General features: G+C 55.3%; 1 protein-coding gene across 1 annotated transcript; it reads right to left on the reverse strand.

Annotated features, from left to right (window-relative positions):
• Positions 1–251: 251 nt before the first annotated feature.
• Positions 252–1740, reverse strand: LOC116465855 (small ribosomal subunit protein eS10-like). Its single transcript, XM_032148786.2, has 3 exons — positions 1613–1740; positions 656–805; positions 252–473 (listed from the first exon to the last, which is right to left on the reverse strand). Exons 2-3 carry the CDS (start codon positions 803–805, stop codon positions 267–269), a joined length of 357 nt encoding a protein of 118 aa, XP_032004677.1. The 5' UTR covers positions 1613–1740; the 3' UTR covers positions 252–266.
• Between the last annotated feature and the right edge of the window lie 199 nt (positions 1741–1939).

Consider the following 1939-nt stretch of genomic DNA (forward strand, 5'->3'; position numbering starts at 1 on the left):
CCTCCCAAAGTGCTGGGATTACAAGCGTGAGCCACCGCGCCCGGCCATGTGTCTGGATTTTGTACAGGTGTGGGTGAAGAAAGTGACAGACTATCTGTGCTTAAGGCCATCTCATGGATGGCCTGAAGAACTGAGTCTAGTTCTATTCCAAGTCCCAAGCCACGGGACAAAGGTTTTAGAACTTGACCAAATACCTGCAGGCCAGAGCCCTCTAAAGCTGACATCAGCTAAGAATGCTTTTGTCCCTTACACAAAAGAAACTATCTTCAAATAGCTGAAGTCATTTGTTTGGGAAACATACCTTTAGGCCGAGGCCTGCCAGTCTCTGGACGGCTACGGCGTAGGGTGGCAGGCACAATCTCCGGGGGCAGATGAAGGTAATCACGGAGATACTGGATACCCTCATTGGTAAGGTACCAGTAGAAATGTCTCCAGGCAAACTGTTCCTTCACGTAGCCTCGGGACTTGAGAGACTGTAAGGCAGAAAACTACTGTTAAGTAGAAGCTTGGATCATCCTAGACAAATCTCCAGTCCCAGCCAGCCCTTCAAGTTAGCAAGCAGCCCCGGCAGTCCTGACCTCCCCTTTTGAACTTGCCTTGAACGTTAGGGGAAGATCCCTCCATCCCATCCCAGTCTTCCTCCTCACCCTCCTACCTGCATGGCCTTCATGACATGAAGGTTGGGCACATTCTTGTCTGCCAGCTCCGGGTGTTTAGGCATGTGGACATCCTTCTTGGCCACCATGACTCCCTCCTTAAAAAGGAGTTCATAAATGGCAATCCGGTTCTTCTTAGGCATCAACATCTGCAAGAAGGAGACGACCGTCAAGAGCACTTCTGAGTAACGAGGCCGGGGCCCGGTAATCAAGTTCGTGATCCTAAAGTGACCCACACAAAACCGTGGACAACATGTCGGTGGGAAGACTCAACTCCACAAAACGGATTCGGCAGAGGCCAGCTCCGTCCGTCCCCACCCCCAAAAACAAATCAGGTGGAAAAGTTGCCAGTATGTTAAAACCAGGATAGTGGTGCACATTCGCGCCAAACTTCCTTAAGTTCTCATCAATTACAAAGGTCAATGGGTGGGGTGAGGAGCAGACCCTGTATTATCGGGAGCAGTTGCAGGCCATCAGGGACTGTACCCAGAGCGGAATCGCGCGGCTGTACCATAAGGTACGCAGGGAAAGCCTGGAAGGGTAAAGCCCCAGCTTCTTGAAGGCGGCAGACCCCAGAAGGGCTAAGGCCTTCGCACCCTCGGTTCCTACCTACCACTTCTCCCCCAAACTAGAACTCCAGTGCCAGGCAAGGAGGCAGTCGGGGGAGTCCTGTTCCCAAGGAAAAAGCGTGTCGGTGACACACTGTCTCCCTAGTCTCACCTGGCAGGTCTCCGCCACGCACTGGCTTCATCCTCCCCCTCTCCCTCGGACAATCTTCGCCTACCAGCGGCCCCCTACCCCATAAAATAAGCCTCCAGCCCCTGTAACTACTCAGAAATCGGTGCTTGGGAAGTGGGAGAGAGGCCCCCTGCCCGCATCCTGGGGAGGAGCAGCCGCTAAGGCGGCAGGATAGCCTGGATGGGAGCCGATGGAACTCGAACTCCACAGAAACTCACCTCTGCGGCTGCAGGGTCCGGGGCCGGGGCTGGAAAGGAAGGAGCATGCGCGGTGCTGCGTCTCTTCCGGGCTGGCGTGGGCCCGCCCCCCGCCAGGACCCGCGCAGAGCCTGGGGTGGCCTCGGCGGTGCCTGAAGGACTGGAGGATCTGACCGCAGAGTTTGACCGCCTGAGGGACTCACACACACACTAGGAAACCGCCGCGGGGAACTTCTGAGCTTGCGTGCTCTATCAGTACAGGGTCACTTATTTTGTGCCGTCGTTTTAGAAACGCTTTTTCTGGCCGGGCGCGGTGGCTCACGCTTGTAATCCCAGCACTTTGGGAGG

The sequence above is a fragment of the Hylobates moloch genome, unplaced genomic scaffold (genome assembly GCF_009828535.3).
Source record: "Hylobates moloch isolate HMO894 unplaced genomic scaffold, HMol_V3 SCAFFOLD_11766, whole genome shotgun sequence".
Taxonomy (NCBI): domain Eukaryota; kingdom Metazoa; phylum Chordata; class Mammalia; order Primates; family Hylobatidae; genus Hylobates; species Hylobates moloch.